Genomic DNA, 21,821 nt, shown 5'->3' on the forward strand with positions numbered 1-21,821 from the left:
TGAGGGAAACGGACTGGGCCAAGATGTGAGAAGGGCTGAGTTCCAGACCCCATGCGCTCCGGTGATGTTAAAAGTCCTGGCTGTGTCGGGCACAGGGCACAAGTGGCCACCCGGCGGGCCTCCAGGAGGGGGCGCCGGCCCGCGCCCCTTCCCGGTGGTGGGCGTATGGGGGGAGGGAGGGGAGCCGCCCCTCCCCTCCAGGCCACGCCCTCGCCGCCAAGGCCACGCCCCAGCGACCACAGACCAGGCCATCCAGACCACGCCCACCCGACGCCACGCCCCTTGTAGGCCACGCCCCCTGGCGCCGCTCTGGGAACCGGGCTCGGCGCTTCGGGGCGGCTGGCGGGCGGCTGGGGACGCGGAGGCAGCGAGGGCGCGCGGACGGCGCCGGCCACAGCATGGGCCAACTGCGGGCCTGGGCGCTGCTCTGCCTCGGGCTCCTGCTCCTCGGAGGCGGCGCCGCGTGGAGCGTCGGGGGCGCCTCGTTCTCAGGACGCAGGTAGGGTCCCCCGTCGTCTGCCGTGCCCTGCCAGTCCCCTCCCGCCCCCCCTCTCCTCCATCCACCGTGCAGCCCGGGATAGGGATGGGCTGCCCGCCCCTTCTTTAGTTCCATTCCTGGTGGGGACAGGACATCCAGGGCCACGCCGCCGTCTGGGCTACCAGGAGGCTCCCCGAAGTGCGGGGTCCCCTGGACTTGTGTCTGGAGGGATGGCCTCCTCCCACATGCTCAGCCCCTCAGCCCCAGAGTGGACAGGAGGGGGACCACTAGGCACCCCAGGATTTGTCACCCTCCCCCTGTCCGTGGAAAAAGCCAGAAGTACCCCTTAACACACCCCAGGGGCACCCCCTCCCCTTCCTCTGAGCCTGGCTTTTTTTAGTGTCCTAGCTATTTATTTCCCTAGGAGGAAGGACTGGGGTGGAGTCAGCCTGGAGTCAGTGTCAGAGGCTCCCCTGGGGGGCCTTCTCATGCCCTCCTGACAGCCCCTCACAGCTAGCAACTTGTTCTCTGCCAGCCTTTGTGGCAATGTCCCCGCAACTGGCACTGTGGGGGCTCTTTTTAAATCCATCCAACCAGAAAGGATGCAAGGAGGTTGAAAAGAATGCCCCCATTCAACAGACTTACAAACTGAGGCCATAGAACCATGTCACCCAGGCTGGCTTTGAGCTGTAATCCTCAGAGCTCAGCCTCCTGAGTAGCTGAGATTACAGGTGTGGGCCACCAGTGCCAGCGTATATCTTTCTGATATTGGTGGAAGCTTCTGGACCTGTCCTGGCTCGGGCTCGGCCTGCAGCCTCTGCCCCTACTTGGGTCTCTCATCAAGGGCCAGCCCCCTGGCGTAAGGGAGACAATGTCCCCTAGCCAGGCCCCTTAGGCCTTTTCATCCCATTGAAAGGCCTGCCCAGCCTCCACCCCCTATGGCCTCAATTCTTTAATTCTTTTCAGAAATTCCCCTTTCCCAGTGGTTAGGGGCCAGCATGTCCCTGCTGGGATAGCAAAAGCAGGTGACCCCGGGCAGGGTTGCAGGATGAAAGTGGCCCAGAGGTATCACAGACCAGAACAGCAGTTGTCCAAGACAGGGATGGACCTGTGACAAATGTCACAGCCACCACCTACTGTGCACTGAAATGACTGGCCTTGGATTGGGCACTTTTCCTTCATCTGTTGCCATTGGAGCCACGGTTTTGATGATCCTGGTTTTGCAGAGGAAGAAGCCACAGCTCCAAGAGGGAATATGAGCTGCCTAAGGCATGGGTGTGAGTCCCCAGGATCTCGGGTGCTAAGATGACAGAGATTATGAACTTAAACTTGCCAGAGTCAGACTCAGGATGTTGGTGAAGAGAGCTTAAGGCCCAGACTCCTCTCCAGCCATGCCAAGGCAGGGCCTTCCAGCCTGCACTCCTCATCCCCAGGATGGATTAAGACTATGGCAGAGGGCCAATGGCTGATGGCTCATGCCCGAAATCCTAGCTACTCAGGAGGCTGTGGTATGAGGATTGGGGTTCAAAGCCAGTCCAGGCAGGAAAGTCGACAAAACTCATGTTTCCAATTAACCAGGGAAAATGCAAAAAATGGAGCTATGGTACAAATGATAGCATGCTAACCTTACTTGAAAAGGCTAAGAAGCAGTGTCCAGGCCCTGAGTTCCAGCCTCAATACCAGCACCAAAAAGAAAGAAGGGAGGAAGGGAGGGAGGAAAAGAAAGGAAGGAAGGAAGGAGAAAGGAGAGTAGCAGAGAGCAATCAATGCCTGGCCATCAGTGGGGTCAGTCACCTCCATCTGTTAACAGAAGCTGGCACAGTAGCTCTGTGGGCAGGGATTTTGCTCCCATATTACAGATAAGGAGACTGAGGCTGAGAGTTAAATATGCATCATGGTCCAGGGCACTCAGTTTGCAAACCCAGAGTCCTTTTCTCCCCAGTGATGAGGATGCAGAGAGCTTGCCACTTTGAGGGAGTTGGGGAAGATTGCCAGTTAGGAGTTTGGCGATCTGGCTTTGAACAGAAAGGTTTTATTTCTGACTCTCTTTCTTGCCCACCGTGTGACTTGAAACATTTTGTTGCATGGACATGGGCCTCAGTTTTCCTCTTTTTCCCCCTTTAGACCCTGCTTGGGAATCTGTCCTTACCTGTGGCACCAGCAAAGAGCCATTACAGAAGTGTCCACCATCACCCACATTGAGTAGAGTAGGGACCTGAGCCTAAGGCATCTGTGACCTGGTCCCGGCATCTTGGAGACAGGAAGGGGGTGCCATGCCCCATCAGCCCTCCCTCCTCCCCCATCCAGGCGCCCCAGGCATCCCCTGGCAGCCAAGGGACTGAAGGCAGAAAAGAGGCTTTGTGCCTGGGGAGGGGGAGGCTGGGAAGATGTCCAAGGGGCCGCCCCCAGCCCCAGGAATGTGGTGAGACCAAGATCCTGGAATCAGGGAGCCCAGGGGCTGTGTAGAGCTGCTTTGGTTCATTATTGCCCCACCAACAACAACCCCCACCATCCCTGATGGGGCTGCTTCCTGTCCCTCCAAGGCCTCTCCCAGCCCGAACCCCTGTTGGCTTTGAACCACTCATCTAAACCCTGTGGCTCTGGAGTTGGAGCCAGCACAGTCATTGTCACCGGGATGCTGGCCCAGGACAACCCCTGCAGGCTTGGCTGTCTTTAGGCAAACGGGAAGAGCTTTAATGCCATGTCATCAACTTAACCCCTCTCCACACGTTCTAATCCGTGCCCACATGGGCAACCCTCCACAAGGACCCTCAGTTTCCCCCTCTAAAATGCAGTGCTTGCTTGGCCTGTCAATGGACCCTCAAAATGAGGTGAGGCACCTTGTAGAGACATCCTTGGACCCCACTGAAGCTTCTGGGCCACTGCCACACTGCCAGGTATGGCATGGAAGTCAAGGGACAAGAAGGAACCAGAGCATCAGCATTTAGTGTCTGTGGCACCGGTGGTAGAGCACAAGGCCCTGAGTTCAAGCCCCACAACTGGCATAGAGCAACAGCACAATGCTGGTATAGAATCATCCTGCTCTCCCTGTTTGCAGGTGGGTGTGGTGAGATCGGGGGGGGGGGGGGGGGGGAGAGGGGGGGTCTGGGCCTGGTTGAAGGTCTCCATAGGGCAGGATTGGAGCTGGGCCTCAGTATGGGGTTCTGGCTCTTGTCACCCCACCCCCACCCGCCTGTCTCCCTTCTTTCCTCTCCTTTTCATAACGGCCCTTGGCCCCAGGCCCGCTTGGCTGCCTCCTGCAATTAGTCCCTATCACTGTTCGATCGCAGCCCTGGGCTCTGAAGAGACAAAGTCCCCTGGGCCTCTCTCAGCAGGGAGTGGAGGGTGAATGGAGGGAGGGATATCAGAAGAGGGTGGCCAGTGCCAGGCTGAGCTGGTCTGGCCTGTTTTCTCCCCTCTCAGGGGCCTCTAGGGGCCCTGGAAGTACTGAGTGGGTAGAAGTGGCAGACCCAAGTGAGATGCTGTCTCTTCCCACCTGTCCTCCCCTGCCCAGCCTCACCTGGCTCTCAGAGACCTTGCTGCAGACCACACCCCAGGGAAGGAAGCCCCCAGGAGCTGTGGGATGGGGGCTGGGCATCCAGTATCCCCAGTGCTTTCTCGTTCCCCTGCCTAGAATCATTGTTCTTCATCACTCAGTCATTCAGCAAACATCACTAAGTGCCTTCAAGCTGGCCTCTGTGTGTGGGGGGGGGGGCGTTGTGTGGTCCTTGAACTCACGGCCTGGGCACTGTCCCTGCTGATATTCTGCCACTTGAGCCACAGCTCCACTTCTGGCTTTTTGGTGGTTCATTGGAGAGAAGAGCCTCATGGACTTTCTTGCCCAGGCTGGCTTTGAACTGGCCAGTCCTCAAATCTCAGCCTCCTCAGTAGCCAGGGTTACAGGTGTGAGCCATCAGTGCCCAGCCTGGGCTGTTTTAATGAAGGAGAAAAAAAAATAGTTTGGGGGCTGAGAATATGGCCTAGTGGCAAGCGTGCTTGCCTCGCACACATGAAGCCCTGGGTTCGATTCCTCAGCACCACATATATAGAAAAAGCCAGCAGTAGTGCTGTGGTTCAAGTGGTAGAGTGCAAGACAGCTTGGGTTTGTGGACAGGCACCTCTTCCTTAGCCTTCCCAGGGCCTGGGGCTCACATGAAGGGGGGGGAGGTTGTCTGTGTGCACCAGTGTGCAAGAAATTAGCATTAGCATTACGACCCTGCTGGGCCTGGCTCTGCAGTATGTGCATGAGAAGTGTATGTGCGTGTGAGCACATGGATGAGGACACACAGAGATGGCAGCCACAGCTGCCTGTGTCCATAGGAGAGAGTGTGAGCATAAGTGTGCCTGTGAGCATGGGTGTGCAGACACATTTGCAGGGAGGTCTTTTCTGTAGTGACACTGCTGGATATGCCTGTCCTATGTACACGAGACTGTGCGGGTGCACACAGCACAGAGGTGTTCATGCATTGCAGGTGTGTATGCTTTTGTGTTTCCATGTGTGCACCCTCACTGCTGCGCCTTGGTGTGCGTGCTGAGCCCTGTAGACCTGCGTGCACATGTGTGTACATATGCATGTGTTGTGTGCACCCTCACGCTGGCGCGAAGCATTTATTCTGCCCCTCCTGTATCTGTATCCGGGCGTCCTGCTTCCCTCTGCCCTGGTTGCTCCTTCCTCTGGAGCCCTCAGCCGGCCTGGGCTGTGGGGAGACTGAACACCAAGTGTGAGCATTGTGTGGGGGAGGAGCCACCTCCAGACCTCCAGACAAAACTTCAAGGGCTCAGAACCACAGCTTTATGGACTTGAGGGCCTATAGAGTGGGAGCTTTCATCTTCTTTTTTGGGTAGTACTGAGATTTGAACTCAGCGCCTTGTTGCATTCGCTAGGCAGGTGCTCTACTTCTGAGCCACACCTCCAGTGTGGCTTTTTTTTTTTGCACTGGTTATTTTGAGGTAGGGTCTTGCTTTTTTGCCCAAGCAGCTTCTGGATGGTACTCCTACTTTCTGCCTTCTGTGGTAGCTGGGATGGTAGGTTTATGCCACTGTGCCAGCTTCTTTTTCTTTGTGAGATAGGGTCTCTTTCCCAGAGTGGTCTCAAACTTCTGGGCTCAAGCAATCCCTCTGCCTCTGCCTCCCGTGTACCTGGGACTACAGGTGCATACCACTGTACCTGGCTAGGGCATGTCATCAAATGTACATGATTATTTTCAAGGTAGCGTCTCGGATTGTGCTGCCCCTATTGCTGAGATGAAGGCCCATGCATGTCGCATAAAAATAGGGACTGGGAATATGGCCTAGTGGTAGAGTGCTTGCCTTGCATACATGAAGCCCTGGGTTTGATTCCTCAACACCACATATATAGAAAAAGCCAGAGTGGGGGCTGGGAGTATGGCCTAGTGGCAAGAGTGCTTGCCTCCTACACATGAAGCTCTCAGTTCGATTCCCCAGCCAGAGGGGGTGCTGTGGCTCAAGTGGCAGAGTGCTGGCCTTGAGCAAGAAGAGGCCAGGGACAGTGCTCAGGCCCTGAGTCCAAGGCCCAGGACTGGCCAAAAAAAAAAAGAAAGAAAGAAAAAGCCAGAGTGGCACTGTGGTTCAAGTGGTAGAGTGCTAGCCTCAAGCAAAAAGAAGCCAGGGACAGTGCCCAGGCCCTGAGCTCAAGGCCCAGGATTGGCCAAAAAAAAAAAAAAAATTATACATACACACACACATACACATACACACACACACACACACACACACACACACACACACACACACACAGAGGCACACACGCACAGTTCTCAGATGGTGAGCCAGAAAGGCACCTGCACCTCATTTTAGGAAACTAAGACTCCAGGAATGGAGGTGGCCCAGCCTGGCCTCAGATTCCATCCAGAGGCCTCATTTTCTATGTCCTCCCAGGGCTCCTGAGCGCCATGGTCTTTGGCTCTGTGAAGGTCTTAGCCTGGGAACCTGCTGACCTTGGGTGCAAGACCACAAGGGGGTATGTCTGTGGGGGGTGGGGGACCCAGGCTGAGGAAGGTCACCCGACACCAGTGCTCCTTCTGAGGCCCCAGCAAAGAGCCTGGAGCCCATGACCCCAGGCAGGGCTGAGGGCTGTTAAGCACCTGGAATGTTGTGGCCACCATGGAGGTGCCCACCCCCAGTCAGAGCCCCACTGTCCCACCCCCCACCTGGCTCACCTGGACCTGGGGAAGTCCCACTAGGATCCATCCATCCAAGAGGAAGAGAAGGGGGAGGGAGAGCTGGCAGAAGAAGGAGTTCCACATGGCCCATGAAGATGCAGGAGTTGATGGTTGTCCCCAGGGCACAGGGGCCCATGCTCCCTGCAATGGCACTGGAAAGCCTTCTGCAAAAATGGGAACTGCCAGACAGAGAATGAGACCCTATATCAGAACCTAAGTCCTGTGTACATATAATCTCGGAATGGCTGCCATGTCTGGGTATATGTCTGTTGAACTAGAACTAGAACCAGGCGGCTTATACCTGTACATCCTAGCTGCTCAGGAGGCTGAGATTTGAAGATCATGGTTCAAAAGCCAGCCCGGGTAGGAAAGTCTGCTGAGACTCTTATCTCCAATAAACTACTTACAAAAAGCCTGAAGTTAGGGACATTGCCTTGATCCTGAGTTCAACCCCCAAGACTGGCACAAAAAATTAAAAATAAATAAAAATAGAGCTAGAGAACTGGTCCTGCTTCTATGTACACAGATAAATAGCCATGCATAAAATCGAGGAGAAAGGGAGATTACACTTTCCAGAGATAGGAAGATCTATGTCTGAGGCTAACCTGGGCAAAAGTGCGAGTCCCGATCTGATAACAAATTAAAAACGAAAGGGCTCGGGACATGGCTTAAGTGGTAGAGCACCTGCCTAGCAAGCAAGAGGTCTTAAAGTCAATGTTTATCAAACTGCTCTCTGTAGGTCAAAGAAGGCTGTCCATCTTCTCCATCCAGCTTAGCCTCTGGCAGCTGCTGTTTGTCACACTCACTGCATGCTGGGAACTATGCCCAGGCCTTCCTTAACATGTATTCATTTCTCCTCTCCCCCACTTTGCAGGAGGGAAGACTGAGGCTCTGGTGTCAGGCATGACCAAGGACCCAGGGTGGGTGGCCAGTCAGAGCTATAACCACTCCCTCTGACCCCATATGGCCACCCCTCTCTAGGGCCACGGTGTTTACCCTTGAGCTGCAGACAAAACTGCTCAGACTCCACTGGACCCCCAAAGGACTCAGAGCTCAGGGATCTCTCTGTCTGGAGGCTCTCGGCTCTCCGAGAGGGCTCAGACCTCCTCACCCACCCTCCCAGAGTCCTGGACACCTGACACCTGACATTCCACTCTTTGGGTCTTTTCTCAGAAACTGGTGCTCCTATGTGGTGACCCGTACTGTCTCGTGCCACGTGCAAAATGGCACCTACCTTCAGCGAGTGCTACAGAACTGCCCCTGGCCCATGAGCTGCCCAGGGAGTAGGTAAGTGGTGAGGAGAGAGTGCCCAGCATGGGCAGAGGCCTGGAGAGGGGGCTGCAGAGGGAGTGCAGGTGAAGGCTGGGGCCTCAGGGTGGTCAGTGCAAGGGAACATTACGTGGCCAGGGATCACACATCTTTGTGTTCCTCCACCACTGGGGACAGGCTTGCCCAACCTGCAGGGACTTCCTGTCCACTGCTGTCTACATGGTCGTGGAGGTACAGTGATGGTTGACAGATGTGGGGGTTCCTCCAAGCATCCAGGAAGAAAGAGACCCCAGAGGGGAGCGGGAGGTGGCAGAAGAACTGGGCCTTGTCCCCGGGGGTGTCCAGAGCAGTGGGCTGGGTGGTGGAAGACCCCCCCATCTGAACCAGGCCAGCTGGACACTTTTGCAGCTACAGAACTGTGGTGCGGCCTACATACAAAGTGATGTACAAGACAGTGACTGCCCGGGAATGGAGGTGCTGCCCTGGGCATTCGGGGGCGACCTGCGAGGAAGGTAAGACAGCCCAGCTCTTGCCTGTGGCCCTGAGTCAATGGTCTAAGTGTGTCCAATATGTGTGCAGGAACAGTAGATTGCTGCTGAGTCCAGAGACACTGCGAGCACACACACACACACCATTCATCTGGCAGCCCAGTGCCCAGAGTGGCCAACACAGTGTGGGTCAGATACTAATGTCTGCCATCTCCCTCAAGGTGACCACTTACTCCCTCAAGAGACCCTCAGGAGGCCCTCAGGGCCCTGGAAGAACATCATACATGTGTGTTATTCACGCTTAAAGCCACATCATCCCACGTCTTTCCTCCAACTTGGTGTGTGAGTTAGCTTCTATTCACTGTAACCACTTACCTGAGACAATCCACTAGTAAGGCAAGAGGGTTTCCTTTGTGAGACTTCTAGTCTGTGATTGGCCCTATGGCAGTGGCTTTGGGCCTGGGGTGAACCTCATAGCTAGGAGGCAAGAAAAGAAAGAAAGGAAAGGAGGGAAGGGGGAGGAGAGGAAGAGATCAGGGAGGGAGGGAGGGAGGGAAGGCACTGGGGGCTCCCCTTTGAGAGCAAGCCAGTGGGGCTCCCAGCTGGCTCATAGGCCCCACCTCTTACAGGCTCCTGGCCCTGAGAGCCATGTTTTCAATATGTGCACTTTTTGGGGAACCCTCAACATGCAAACTCTAGCACTCATCTGGATGTCTCTGCATGACATGGTGACACATGCCACATGGGGGTGTAGGGCCTTTTGGGGGGGGGGGGTTGTAGGGTACTCACTGGGAGGACCTTGTGGCTCAGGGAGGTGGTGATGCCCAGATCCTTCATGGCAGAGTCAGGATTTGAACCCTGTCTGCCTGGATCCCCTTCCTTGGGGCCTCAGGTGTGGAACATGTCCCAGCAAAGAAACCCTCTCACCCATCCAGTGTGTTCATCCATGTGCAGCTCAGGGTGGCTTGGGGCCTGGCCCTCGGCAGGCCTTTCTGGAACCCCGCCACATTCCTCTCTGAAGTGTCCTTGTTGGCCCTGTTCATCTGTCCAGGCATCTGTACCCCAGCTGTCCGGCTGACCCATATACATATGGGAGAGTTGGGGGCTCACTGATTCCCAAACATGGCTCCACAGGGGGTGAACTGGCCTAGAATGAACCCCAGAAGCTAGTCCGAGGCACGTTGTGGAAAGAGGCATTGAATGTGTGGGCCGCAAGCAGCTCAAGGCCTTAGTTACAATGTGTCCCTGTGGGGGCTGGGAATATGGCCTAGTGGCAAGAGTGCTTACCTCATATACATGAAGCCCTGGGTTCGATTCCCCAGTACCACATATATAGAAAATGGCCAGAAGTAGCACTGTGGCTCAAGTGGCAGAGTGCTAGCCTTGAGCAAACAAACAGTGCTCAGGCCCTGAGTCCAAGCCCAGGACTGGCAAAAACAAACAAACAAACAAAAAACCTGTGTGTGTGTGTGTGTGTGTGTGTGTGTGTGTGTGTGTGTGTGTGCGCACGCGTGCTGCTCCTGGGGCTTGGCTTGAACTCAAGGACTAGGCACTGTCTCTTAGTTTTTTTTTCCCTCAAGGGTGATGCGCTCCCACTTGAGCCACAGCTCTACTTCTGGTTTGGGGACAGTTCATTGGAGATAAGAGTTGTCCAGGTTTGTCTTGTCTATTTTGGCTTTGAATCACCATCCTCAGATCTCAGCCTCCTGAGTAGCTGGGATTCTGGATGTGAGCTACCAGTGCCCGGCTATACAGGATGGATGTATTTTGGTTCCAGCAGTGGGGATGGCCGACAACACACCTCAGGATTCTGGTGGTGTGGAGTTAATGGAAGAAATGCTTGAGTTTGAACTCGGGGGTTTGCACTTGCTAGACAAGCATTCTACCAACCCCTTGAGCTACACATCCATCCCTTTTGGCTTTACTGCTTTTCAAATACAGTCCCATGATTGGGGTCAATCTGGAGTCTCCTATTTACATCTCTTGAGTAGCTGGGATGGCAGGTGTACCCCACCCCCATGCTCAGCATGTTGGTTAAAACAGGGCCCCACTTACTTTTTGCACAAGCTGACCTCCCAAGTAGGTGGAATTACAGGTGTCAGCCACCACTCTCAGCCTCATAAGTACTTCTTGAGAGATTTATATCAACCTGGTTCATCATGATGGAGTAACTGGGGGCCAGAGGCAGAGACCAGAATTCAGAGTCAAGCAATGAGATGGGGCAGAATTCCCCAGGAAGTAAGGACAGTAGGTCTGGGGCTCTGGTGTGAGGCGGGATTGCCCAGTGGAGCTGGGGAGGAATGAGTGGCCAGAGGGAGGACAGACTCCCCCCATGAGAGGGACTGGGAGCCCAAAACAGCTCCCTCTTCCTCCTTGAGGCTGGACGGGATGGTGAAAAAAGGCCTATGTGAAAGAAGAGCCAGCCAGCGGACTTTTGCCAAGGAGCCCCATAGAGGAAGTGAGGGCAAATCCCAGGCTCAGGTCCTCAGGCTGGCCAGACAAGCAAAGGCTAATGTCTGGCTACTCTACCAAGGACAGACCTTCCAGGCGGGGGTCCATGACACAGGTGTGAGCAGAGGACCCGTGGGGCAGCCCTAAGCCCTTGCATCTAGCCACGGGAGGCACACATACAAGGGTCAGCCAAGAGCTGGGGTCCTGCCCACGAGGAGGCAGGCTGAAGCACTGGAGGCAGGCCCTGATGTCTCAGCCCCCTCTAGGCCTGGGGACCAGTTATCCAGGCTCTCAGAGGCCTGGCCAGAGTCACCATCCACCAGCTGTGTGGCCTTGGGCCCCGGACTCCTCCCACCCCCCACATTGTGTAAGTCACTGTGCAAAGAATCCAGGGTTGGAGGAGAGCAATGCAGGCCGGGGCTTCCCACCTCTCCCCAGCTCAAGCCCCAGTATCTTTGTTATGAAATGAGTCAGTGGTCACATATACTCCCCTGCAATGTTGCAGAGCTGTGAGGGGTGCAGGAGTCCATGGGGACTCCTAAGATGACGGCCCCCTAAGACAGGAAGGCCCCTCCCCCCCTAAAAGGGGGAGCGGATGTCCAGGCCTGAATATTCTGGAAAACTGCCCTGCTTGGGAGGATGGGGGACTGGAGAGGTGTGGGGACATGGCTGGCCCTTCCTCCCGCAGCTGTCAGCTGCCCTTGTGACTGCTCACAGCCCAGACAGACCCTAGAGCCCCAAAGCTGCATCCTCAGAGCAGCCAGGGGTGAGTCTGTCATCTCAGAACCCAGCCCTGCTCCAGCTACTCAGCGCTGTGTGACTCGCTGCAACTTCATGTCTCTGAATGCTGTCTTTATTTGATGGTCACTGAGGATTGAGAAGCAGCTAGTCCTGCTGGGCACTGGGGGCTCAGGCCTGTCATCCTAGTCAGGAGGCTGAGATCTGAGGATTGTGGTTCAAAGCTAGCCTGGATGATATGATTCTCTGGCCTCGGTTTGTAAGTCTGTTGAGACTCTCATCTTCAATTAACCACCTGAAAACTGGAGGTGGAACTGTGGCTCAAAGTTGTAGAGTTCTAGCCTTGAGCAAAAGAGCTGAGGGACAGCACCCAGGCCCTGAGTTCAAGCCCCACAACTGACAAAAAAAAAAAAAAAAAAAAAGGAGGGAGGAAAGGAAAGGGGGAGGGACGGAGGGAGGAAGGAAGGAAGGAAGGAAGGAAGGAAGGAAGGAAGGAAGGAAGGAAGGAAGGGGGCAGTCCTGCCTAGCACCTAGCAAATGGTTCACAGTTGTCTCCCTTTCCCTTCTTCCACACCCTGTGTTGGGAACAATGAAAGACTTCCTTGCTCTTGATTTTAGTTCTCCCCTCGGAAGACTGGGTGTTATTCTGGGATAGTGAATGAGGATGAGCTAGAATACGCCCTGTGTTACATAGGGGGAAACTAAGGCCCCAAGACTGGCCCAGGGTCACTCAGCACAAGAGAGCCAGGATGAAGACCCAGCCAGCCGGGGAGGGAGGCTGTGTGAATGGAGGGCCTGGCAGAGGCACCCACCTGGCCGCCTGCTCATGGAAACAGTGGCGCTCAGTAGGAACAATGGATGAGAAGGAGCCAAGGCCAGGATGTACCAAGCGGCTGGGGTGGGCCAGGGGCGGGGCCTGCTGGGCACATCGCCAGGGCCACAGCAGGAAGGCAGGCAGAACCTAACGGTCTCCTCTGGGCCTGCCTGGGTCTGATCCCTCACCCCAAATGCCCCAGGCATGTATGTTCTGCTGAGGACCAGTTGCTATGACACGGTACTCCCAGCCCCCCTTCCCTGCCTCTAGGGCTCCCTGGAACCTGGCTGCCCCTGCTTCCCCTCCTGTCTTTGTCCTCTGTGTACCTGTCGGTGCCCCATCGAGCCACACAGCACAAAGGCCTCCGAGAGATTGCCTCCTTTTTGGGCCCTCCCAGGCCTAGGGGCTGGGCACCCCCCAAATGCATCTTGAGCCAGGTGCAGACAGAGCCAGGCCTATGCTCTGCTTCATAGGCTCAGAGTCCCAAGACCTAGACACAGTGCCAATCTGTCTGCTTCTGCCTCCCTGCCCCCACCTACTTCTCTTCCTATCTGGGAGGCTCCCCACTGTGTTCCTGCACACCTCATCTTCCCCTCTACCTTCCCCTCTACCCACCCTGGCCATCTTCCCACCCTGGCAGTAGCTGTCCCCTCTGCCCACGACCTTTCTGGGTCCTTCCACCTGGCTACACTGGCCCCAACCTGCCCTCACTACTCATAGCTTGTGCACCTGGCACAGGCCTGGTACAATGTGGGTGTGTAAGAATCGAGTGGAAATTTCCCCCACCCCAAAGAAGGGCCCAGGCCAGACACAGACCGAGCCTTCCTTCCCAGAGGCCTCCTGGCCATGTTTGGAAGGTTCTCTGATGCTCCCAGCGGCCTAGCTCTGACCCTTGCCTGCACAGCTCAGGCCACCAGCTGGCCGGCTACAAATATTTACATCTCCTAGTCACTTCCCACGGGGACCTGCGCCCCTGCGTCCCTGGATCTCTGAGTGGCCAAAGCATTGGAGTGGTAACTGTGAGTGAGGAAGCCCCGCTTCACAGGGGTGAAGCACAGGGATCCCCCAAATTCTTGTACCCTCATTCTTGGTTTGGGAAGTCTTGCTATATGGCCTCTCTCCTTAGGCCTGGGTTCTCATCTGTGCTGTGGGCTGTCAGGGTCAGTGGGTATAAGGAAGGGGGCTGCTTTTGCCTCCTAAGCAGCTAGGATCACAAGCATGAGCCACTGGTGTCTGGCCACTTCCTGCTTTTTACTGGTTAATTGAAGATGAGAATCTCACAGGGGGCTGGGAATATGGCCTAGTGGTAGAGTGCTTGCCTCATATACATGAAGCCCTGGGTTCAATTTCTCAGCACCATATACATAGAAAAAGCCAGAAGTGGCGCTGTGGCTCAAGTGCTAGAGTGCTAGCCTTGAGCAAAAAGAAGCCAGGGACAGTGCTCAGGCCCTGAGTTCAAGCCCCAGGACTGCCCCTCCTCCAGAAAAAGTTCTTTCACTTCCCTTTTTTTTCTTCTTCTTTCTTCTCCTTCTTCTCTCTCTCTCTCTCTCTCTCTCTCTCTCTCTCTCTCTCTCTCTCTCTCTCTCTCTCTCTCTCTCTCCTTGGTGTGACACTGGGATTTGAACTTGGGGCCTTATGCTTGCCAAAGCAGGGTCTACCACTTGAGATACACACACACACACACACGCACACGCACATGCACACACACGCATACATACACACAGAATCCTTCTTGTTTTTCTAGTTTTTTAAATACTGTCTTGCTTTTGTCCAGGCTAGACTGGACTGCTTACATCTTCTAGGTAGCTAGGATGACAGGCACTCACTACCACACCTAGCTTTTTATTAGTTGACATGGGGGATGGGGTGTTCCTCATCGACTTTTTGCTTGGGCTGGCCTTGAACTTCAATCCTCTGTATTTCAGCCTCCTAAATAGCTGGGATTATAGGCATGAGCCCCTAGCACCCAACCCTAATCTTTCTTTTCTAGTCTGGCTATGTTTCTGTTCATTTTTCTAGCTCTTCATGGTTCCTGAGGAAATGTCTAGAAACAAATGAGTTCGAAAAGCAATTCAAGCTATGAGTCCATTGATGAATAACTCAGGACTACTTGTTTTTTTGTCTTTTCTTTTTTGGTACTGGGGATTGAACTAAGGACATTGCACTTTCTAGGTAAGTGCTTTGCTACTGAGCTACATCCCAGCCCTCAGGATACTCTTGACTGACATTAGGACATCTGTGTTCAATTGTTGAGTCACTTGGGGTCTGATGTACGTATTATTTGCCTCTGTGTGTGTGTGTGTGTGAGAGAGAAAGAGAGAGAGAGAGAAGAGGAGAGGAGAGAAGTGAGAGAGGGATAGTTAGGGCTCAAACAAAGGGCCCGGTGCATGCTGGGTAAGCAGTGTGTCACTGAGCTGCATCCAGCTCTGGTTGTATATTTTCTTTTTTTTTTTTTTTTTTGGTCAATTGTGGGGCTTGAACTCAAGGCCTGGGCACAGTCCCTGAGCTCTGTTTGCTCAAGGCTAGCACTCTATCACTTTGAGCCATAGCATCACTTCCGGTTTTCAGGTGATTAGTTCACTGGAGATGAGTCTTATGGGCTCCTGGGCAGCCAGGCTGGCCTTGAACTGCGATCCTCATATCTCAGACTCCTAAGTAGCTAGGATTACAGGTGTGAGCCACTGGTGCCCATCTCCGTTGTGCATTTTCTTTAGAGCACTTGCTTGAAATTTATTTCCAGCCCATGATTTACATGTTCACCAACCAAAGTTTTGTTGAGGCCCATGAGGCCTTACTGGGTGCTGGACACTTTTCTTTATTTCTTCTTCTTCTTTTTTTTTTTTTAACCGGTCCTGAGGCTTGAACTCAGAGTCTGAGCACTGTCCCTGAGCTTCCTTCACTCAAGGCTAGCACTCTACCACCTCATCCACAGCACCACTTCCAGCTTTTTGTGTTTATGTATTACTGAAGAATCTAACCCAGGGCTTCATGCATGCTAGGCAAGCACTCTACCACTAAGCCACATTCTCAGCCCCTGGATACTTTTCTTGATCAGGCACAAGGTGGGACTAGGTTCTATCCCAGGACAGACAGGTGGCAGTCACCTGAGAAACCAAGAAACAACAGTTATTCCCTGTCTGAGTACAAAAAATGCTATGGAAAAAGAAAATGCTAGAATAGTGGGAGAAGCAGAGCTTCATCACAGAGAAGCCAAGCGCTGCTGGCACACACCTATAATCATAGCTACTTAGGAGGCTGAGGTCTAAAGATCAAGGTTTGAAGCCAGACTGGAAAGTCTATGAGACCCTTATCTCCAACTAACCAGCCCAAACCAGAAGTGGAGCTGTGACTCAAGTGGTAGAACACCAACCTTGAGTGAAAAAGCTTAAGGACAGAATGAAGACTCTAAGTTCAAGCCCCAGGACTAGTACACACATCACACACACACACACACACACACACACACACACACACACACACAGACGAGAGCAAAGAATAATAAAAATGAATAGATCTCTACACAGCACATGATTGTAATGATGTGCATATGTAGAAAGATGAGGGGAAGGAGAGAAGGAAAAAGAGGGAGGGTGAATTATTCTGCAATACCCTGTGACTGTGTGTGAGAAAAGCCTAAGGAACCTCAGTAAAAGCTGCTGAGCAGTAGGAATGTGGAGGGTGGGGAGAAGAAAGAAACTAAACAAGGACAGGAGGCCCTGAGTTCAAGCCTTAGGACTGGCATGCACAGTACAAAAGACTTTCCATCCCAAAAGGCTGGGAGCATGGCTCATGTGAAAGAGTACTTGCCTGGCATAAACAAGGGTTCAGTACTCAGAGTTCCCTACCCTGTGGGATTACACTGAGCTCTTTAAAGCTCCGTTATGCATGGTTCATTGTGACATCTCCCTTGCCTCTGTCCCTGCCCTGAGTGGTAAGTTGCAGCCCCGTGGGGCTGGCATGCTAGTCCTGGGGCTTGAGTGCTAGGGAGACAGCTGAGCCTTAGTGAAGGGCCTGTAGTGGGACCTGGAACAGGGCCCAGCAGCCTCCCCACTGGGGGCTGACTGGGGGCTGGCCAGAGGGACCTGTCTGGTTTGAGTTCCAGGAGCCTCTCACTCCATGTCTCAACCCACAGCCCAAGTCCAAGCTGCCAAGCCTGCGCCTTATTTGGATCTTGTCTCCCCCCCCTCCCTGCAACCCCCAATACAACATTCATGGCCTTAAAAGGCAGGCCTGGGGCAGGAGGGGGGTACAGAGGGAAGCAGTTGCTTGAGAGCCCCTCCAGCTGGAGCCCCCACTCCTGGCTTGGCTGCTCTGGTCCTTTCTCCAACTGTATGGAAAGGAAAACCAGGCTTCCTAAGCCAGACCAGCCAGGGCACGGCGCCCCTTTCCAAGGAGCATAGGGGTGGGCTCCTGGAACAGAGGCCAGGCCTCCTGCCTTTCATTTAAAACCAGTTGGTTCCACTCTAGTCTCCTCTTAACAAGTCAGGCAGGGAGAGTTAACATGGTGGGGTCGTGGGCTCCTTTATTGAGCATCTGCTATGAACCCATCCCTGTGTGCATACAGAAGGGCCTTTGTACACATCACCATTCTCAGGCCTTCAGCCTGGGAGGGATAGAGGCCTCACCCGGGAAACAGGCAGGTCCCGTAAGGATGGCACCTGGGTCAGTAACCAACAGGGCCAGAGCCTGTCTGCTGGGTCTAAGTTCTTAACCTGGACAAGCCCTCAGCCTCCTCCATTGCCAGCCCCCTGGCCTACCTGCCAGGTGTTCAGCCTGATTTCAGCTCAGCCCCGATCCTGTGAGACCCAGGATGTTGCCCCACATTGTGGGCCATGTCCCTCTGCACCAAGAGGAGGAGGGTGGTCACTTCTGGGGCTACAGGGGCAGGCAGGGGTATCTGACCAGGCGAAGGGGGGCCCGGTCAGCAGAGGCCTGACCCTCCCCTCACTCCATCACCCTGCTGCAGGTTCCTCTGGCCTTGCAGAACCCGTGTGGCTGGGCAACACCATGCGGCGGATGGCCCTTAGGCCTAAGTCCTTCTCAGGTGGGTTCTAGGGCAGCTTCTTGGGGGGTACCTGGTCTGAGGGAGACCTGGAGGAGAACCAAAGTGGGGAGGTGATTGTTCTGATCTGAACAGAATCCCACCGTTACATAGTCCCATAGGCTGGAAAGAGTTTCAAAGAGGTGAAGAAGGTCTCCAGAGGGAGCTCTGACCTGGGCAAGGTACCCTGAGGCGCAGGACCCTAGGACTGCAGCTCATTCAAACCTTGTAGCCACACCCCACACACCCCTGAAAGACCTCTTTACTCCATTTAAAAGAGGAAGAAGCTGAGTCAGAGAGCAACCATGTCCTGTCCTGCCTGGAGGGGGCAGCACTGGGCCAGGAAGACCAGCTCGAGCTTGCTCTAGGGTGGCCCCTCTGAGGCTAGCCCCTGTCCAGTCTGTGGTGTTTTGGTCTCTAAAACGTCCAGGCCCACACTTCAGGCCCCACATAATCCTGCTGAAACAACAGGATTTCTAGCACTGGCTTCTGAGAAAAGGAAGTCTTTGTGGATGCCCTGCTGAACTTCCTTTTGGGCTGGGGTCATCAGAGGGTCTGCCTCCTCCCTCCACCCCTGTCCTGGGGGCTGAAGATTTGGGGGGGGCATGCCAGGACCCCTGTCCACAGCCAACAGCCTCCTCCTCTCTGTAGGTTGTCTCAACTGTAGCAAAGTATCTGAGCTGACGGAGCGCCTGAAGGCCCTGGAGGCAAAGGTGGGTATAGGCAGCTTCCCCTGCCTCTTTTATCCCTTCATGCACCCCTGTACTTGTCTCTCTTCCCTAACACACAAAGCAGATGTGAGCTCGTACCTCAGAGGAGAGATCACCACAACCAGGGCAGTGGAAGGGAGGGAGCCCTGACTCCCTGGCAGGCAGGCTCCGCCTCTGCTTGGTCCCCATCCAGCCATTCAGCTTGTGCTGCTGTACCCTCCCAGGAAGTAGTCTCTTCCTCCAGGAAGCCACCAAGCTCTCTCCCGTGGCATATCCCAGCCTGATAAGCATAGACACTCTCCCCTCCTTGCTCTGTCTCCCCCTTCTTTAATTCCAATGTCCCATGATACCATTGTCCAGTTTAGAAAGCCAACAGTCTATTATACATCTCATATATATACACACTTTTTTTTCTTTTGGTAGTACTGGGAATTGAACTCAAGGTCTTGCACTTGCTAGGCAGGTGTTTTAACACCTGAATCATGCTTTCGATCCTTTTTGCTTTTAGTTTGTTTTTGGGGGGGGATAGGGTCTTGTGTCTTTGTCCCAGCTGGCCTTGGATATGATCCTTCTATCTCTACCTCTTAAGTAGCTGGAATTATAGATGTGAGTCACTCTACCTGGCCTTTAAAAGAATTAAGTGGTGGCTCACACTTGTGAGCTACTCAGGAGGCCAAAATCTGAGGATCAAGGTTTGAAGCCAGCCCAGGCAGAAAAATCTGTGAGACTCTTACCTCCAATTAACCACCAAAGGCCAGAAGTGGAGCTGTGTCTCAAGTAGTAGAGCTCTAGCCTTGATCAAAAAAGCTCAGAAAGAGCACCCAGGCTCTGAGTTCAAGTCCTAGGACCAACACACACACACACACACACACACACACACACACACACAAAATAAGATTCTTACCTCCAATTAACCACCAGAAATCATGAAGTGGCACTGTCGCTCAAAGTAGTAGAGTGCTAGTCTTGAGCAAAAGAGTTCAGAGTCAGCACCCACACTCTGAGCTTAAGACCCATGACCACCACCAACAACAACAAAAAAGATTCTAAATGTAGAAACATGAAAAATGCAGAAATGGGACTGGGAATCGTGCATGAAGTCCTGAGTTTGATTCCTCAGTACTACATAAACAGAAAAGGCCAGAAGTGGTGCTATGGCTCAAGAAGTAGAGTGCTAGCCTTGAGCAAAAGAAGCTCAGGGACAGTGACCAGGCCCTGAGGTTAAGCCCCAGGACTGGCAAAAAAAAAAAAAGAAAAGAAAAAAGAAAGAAAGAAAGAAAAGAAAAGAAAAATGAAGAAATGTGAGGAACTTGCCAGAAAACAATCTGCAGCAGCCAGTTGTGACCCCAAAACGGGCCACTGCTCTCCCACTTCCCCCTACCCACTTTCTTTTTGACATGAAATCTTGCTATGTTGCCCAAGCTAGTAACTCCTGGACTCAAGAAATCCTCCTGCCTCTACCTCCCAAGGCACTATAATTGCAAGTGTGCACCCTCACCTTTGATTTTGGTGATACTAGGGTTTGAACTCAGAGCCTTGTGCTTGCTCAGCTGGTACTGTACTACTTGAGGCACGTCCCCAGCCTGGCTTTTTGCTGGTTAAATTAGAAATGGAATCTCACAGACTTTACTGCTTGAGTTGCCTTTGAACTTGAATTCTCTTCTTTTTCCTCCACAGGTGGCTGTGCTGTCGGTCACAGAGCAGACAGTGACCCCAAGTCCAGTTACCCCTGAGAACCCTGCTCCGCTCTGGGGCTCCCCAGCTGCTCGGGGAAGCCCAGGAGATGAAAGCCTCTGGGGTGAGTGGGGGACATGGGGGACACATTTCCCAAGTGGGGAGATACTGGTACATGTCCTGTCCCCCTGGAGAGCCTTGGTTTTCTTCCAGTGTCCCCATGGGATCTGTGGGGAGCCCTGGAGCCCTGGGAGGCCAGCCATAGCCCTTACCCAGAGGGAAACTGAGGGAGGAGAATCTAGGTGGCACCCTCTCTCCCAGCCCCTGTAAGGATCCTGACTTCTGCCTACTCCCCCTCACCCAGGGCTGCCAGGAGCCAGAGAGAGCTTGAGAGCTCCCCTGCTCCCTCGAGATGGTAGGTACTGGCTTCGGGGCTGGAGGCAGGGGTCAGGGGCTCAAAGGCAAGTCCAAAACTGTCAAGCTAATCTGTACATCCTCTGCAGACCAAGCTGGAACTCAGGGGCTGCCCGGGCCCATTGGCCCCAAGGGAGACACTGGCAGCCAGGGCCCCATGGGAATGAGGGGGCCACCAGGTGAGTGCCCACAATGTCAACTCCATAACCCTTGAGCTCACTCTCTCTGCTCAGTATCCTTCTAGGGGGTGCCCCTTTAGGCCTGTGCCCTCCTCCCCATGTCGGTTCTCTCAGCTCCTGCTCCTTGGGGAACGTACAATCATTTAGCTTGGGGTGGGGTCAGCCAGATCCTGAGTTCCCAGAGCAACTAGACCACTGGGAGGGGGGCTCAGCACAGGAGAAACACCAGCCCTCCCCCCCCAGGCTTCCAAGAAGGGAAACTGAAATGTAGGAAGTGGAGAGAAGAAAGCTCAGTCCACACTGGATAGGTTAGAGGAGAGGAGGCCATGTTGGCTGCGTCCACCCCTTCATAGCCAGCCAAAGATGAGGAACCCTCACTTATCCTTGCTGCCCCAGCCACCTTGTCCTGGCACCTCGAGGCCCCCCCAGCTTCTCCCTTCCTATGTCCACCCGCCCCTGTGATCTTCACTGCAGGTCCACAGGGCCCCCCCGGAAGGCCTGGCCAGGCGGGAGCTGCTGGAACCCCTGGAGAGATAGGTCCTCCTGGCCCCCCAGGACCCCCTGGCCCGCCAGGACCCCCAGTTCCTATTGGACCACCCCATGCCCGGATCTCCCAGCATGGTGAGTTCCCCTAGGGTCCTAGCAGGTTGGAATAGGGGTGGATAAGGCTAGTGTAAATAGTGCCATGGTGCCAGGGACCATCTATCAGGGGCCTGCCTCTGTGTGCCAGTCTTGCCCCTGGCAGGCCTCATGTCACCCAGCTGTCTGGTAGGTACTCTCATTCTCCTCGTTCACAGAGGAGGGAGGCTGCAGCCAGGGAGGGGAGATCACATGCTTTGATCACACAGGTGGGGAAAAGGTAAGGGGGGACCACTTCAGAGCCAGATGCTCCAAACCCCCTGGCACCCGGCCCTCCCCAGGCCCTGGAACCCTCAGAGTGCCAAGAAACAAGGCCTGGCGGCAGGAAGCCCACTCAAAGGATCCAAGGCCACAGCCCCTGTACTTGGAGAGGCTCCAGCCCCACTTACCAATGCTGACCCTCCCTCTGGCAGTCCAGTGTCACCTACGAGGGGCCAGCATGTGGAAGGCCAGGTCCCTCCATCAGTGCCTCATCTGTGGTGCCTGACAGGACACAATTTATTCTCCATCCCACCATTCACTGAATCCCACCAATCTCCTTCCTGTCCAAGGTCTGGGTGACAGTACAGGCTCAAGGAAGTCATCTTTCTAGATGTCACCAGCTAGACTACAGTGGGATTAGAAGCCAAAGTCTTCCTGCTGTTTGGTCCTGCGTGCTCTGTACTCTCCTTGCTCCCCACCCTCAGAGCCACGGGCTGTCCTGTAGGGCAGCTGACATTGCACAAGAGACAAGTGACTCTACTC

The 21,821-nt window shown here is 54.3% G+C and overlaps 1 protein-coding gene across 4 annotated transcripts in view; it reads left to right on the top strand.

Annotated features, from left to right (window-relative positions):
* The first annotated feature begins 358 nt into the window (after window positions 1-358).
* Window positions 359-21,821, top strand: part of Emid1 (EMI domain containing 1) — a 34,360-nt gene continuing 12,897 nt past the window's right edge. For all 4 annotated transcript variants that reach the window (XR_007210493.1, XR_007210494.1, XM_048343238.1 and 1 more), the window contains exons 1-9: window positions 359-499; window positions 7,834-7,947; window positions 8,338-8,441; window positions 17,387-17,464; window positions 18,113-18,174; window positions 19,849-19,969; window positions 20,210-20,260; window positions 20,349-20,438; window positions 20,913-21,059. Coding sequence is in view for 2 of the 4 variants with exons in the window: in XM_048343238.1 (XP_048199195.1) it covers window positions 399-499; window positions 7,834-7,947; window positions 8,338-8,441; window positions 17,387-17,464; window positions 18,113-18,174; window positions 19,849-19,969; window positions 20,210-20,260; window positions 20,349-20,438; window positions 20,913-21,059 (868 nt within the window). In the remaining 2 variants the exon portion in view is untranslated. The remainder of the gene's footprint in view (window positions 500-7,833; window positions 7,948-8,337; window positions 8,442-17,386; window positions 17,465-18,112; window positions 18,175-19,848; window positions 19,970-20,209; window positions 20,261-20,348; window positions 20,439-20,912; window positions 21,060-21,821) is intronic.

The sequence above is a fragment of the Perognathus longimembris genome, chromosome 3 (assembly GCF_023159225.1).
Source record: "Perognathus longimembris pacificus isolate PPM17 chromosome 3, ASM2315922v1, whole genome shotgun sequence".
Taxonomy (NCBI): Eukaryota; Metazoa; Chordata; class Mammalia; order Rodentia; family Heteromyidae; genus Perognathus; species Perognathus longimembris.